Source organism: Myotis lucifugus, unplaced genomic scaffold (assembly GCF_000147115.1).
Source record: "Myotis lucifugus unplaced genomic scaffold, Myoluc2.0 scaffold_8, whole genome shotgun sequence".
Classification (NCBI taxonomy): Eukaryota; Metazoa; Chordata; class Mammalia; order Chiroptera; family Vespertilionidae; genus Myotis; species Myotis lucifugus.
In genome coordinates, this window is record NW_005871056.1 from 16,294,567 (window position 1) to 16,296,274 (window position 1,708).

General features: G+C 54.0%; 1 protein-coding gene across 1 annotated transcript in view; it reads right to left on the bottom strand.

Moving 5' to 3' along the window:
- The window catches only part of LMCD1 (LIM and cysteine rich domains 1), a 22,623-nt gene extending 20,919 nt beyond the window's left edge, over window positions 1-1,704 (bottom strand). The window contains 2 exon segments of the mRNA XM_014451397.2: window positions 1,496-1,645; window positions 1,647-1,704. Coding sequence (XP_014306883.1) covers window positions 1,496-1,645; window positions 1,647-1,664 — 168 coding nt within the window. The 5' untranslated portion in view covers window positions 1,665-1,704.
- Window positions 1,705-1,708: the final 4 nt, after the last annotated feature.

The following is a 1,708-nucleotide window of genomic DNA, read 5'->3' on the forward strand; positions in this document are numbered from 1 at the left end:
TTATAGCAGTATTCTGAGCGACAGGGGTATAACGGTACTGTGTAACAGGGGTATAGCAGGGTACTGAGTGACAGGGGTATAACAGGGTACTGTGTGACAGGGGTGCAAGCAGGGTACTGAGTGACAGGGGTATAACAGGGTACTGTGTGACAGGGGTATAGCAGGGTACTGAGTGACAGGGGTATAACAGGGTACTGAGTGGCAGGGGTATAGCAGGGTACTGAGTGACAGGGGTATAACAGGGTACTGAGTGGCAGGGGTGTAGCACGAGCTGTGGGAGGAGCCTGTGGGGACAGAACCATGTGGGATTCCAAAGGCTCTCCTTTCCTCCCAGGCGAGATTTAACTAAATGTCAGGCTTATGTCTCTAAAACTCCTTTAGCTCACTAATGTGTAGAAATCACCTAGGCCAGTGGTCGGCAAACTGCGGCCCCTTGAGTGTGGCTCTTCCACAAAATACCACGTGTGGGCACACACATACAGTGCGATTGAAACTTCGTGGCCACACTCAAGGGACCAAAGAGCCACATGTGGCTCGTGAGCCGCAGTTTGCTGACCACTGACCTAGGCTCTTGCTGTCCCAGGTGTGGCCTGGGGACCAGCAGCATTACATCGCCTGGGAGCCTGTCAGGAGTGCAGAATCTCAGGCCCCAAGCGTCCCGGCTGATTTAGGCAGGCTCTCCAGGTGATTTATATGCTGAAATTTGCGTGGTCCGCTCAGAACTGGACTGGTCCAGTGGGTCTTGGAGGTGGCTGCACATGGCGCTACCTGGGGCAGCATTCAGCTGCTCGCTTCTGGGGATTCTGACCCTGAGATCGGGAGCTTCTGGTTTAACGGTCTGGGGCGAGGCCCAGCATGGGGACTTTCATGAGCCCCCAGAGATTCCAGGAGCTGTCCAGGGAGGACCCAGAGATTCCAGGGGGTAAGCAGGTGACTTGTGCAAGTCACCCATTCTCTGTGGGCCTTACCCTTTCTACCCTCCTCAGGCCTTCTCCAACTATTTGCCCAAGCCTTCTCTGGGCGCCTCTGTCCCACAGCAGGGAAAAGCCGGTTTGGTTCTCCCTTCTAAGCCCAAGAGACTTCAGCTGCGAGGGAGAAGCAAGGGCCGTTTCTCTGCTCTCCTAAGGCTTGCAAATGGTACATCCCAGCCACGCTGAGGGAAATGAACATGGCTCAGATGCAGACAAGCACTTGGAGATGATAAGCCATCCTCTGTTGAGAAGTGAGGAGCCCACAGGGAACCATGAGAGCCAGGTACTAGAGCTGGAAGGGCCCTGGAGGTCATATGAACAACTGAACCCATTTTATGGATGAGGAAACCGAGGCCCAGACAGTCTTCACTTCAAGGTCACATTGTGAGGTAGGAACAGAAATGAAACCACAGCCATTTCTACTATTTCTGTAACCTTGCCCTCTGGAAATGTGGGAAGCTGTGGCACGGCTACCATTTACAAGGGCAAGAAAATAACCACTTGGTTGGAGGAAGCTGTCTTACCAGTTTCTGGTTGACTCCGGGGGGAGCCCACTCATAGGTGATGGTGTCAAAGGTGGGATCTTTCCCAGTGGCAATGGGGTTGGTCATGATCATCCGGTTCCTCTTGTAAATCCGGATGCCGTCCCCGCCTTTCACGCGGGCCGTGAGGGTGGGAATACTTGGAGTCCATCAGCAGGCGGCCAATTTTCCGGTCATCTTCCAGGTCGGAGCTCA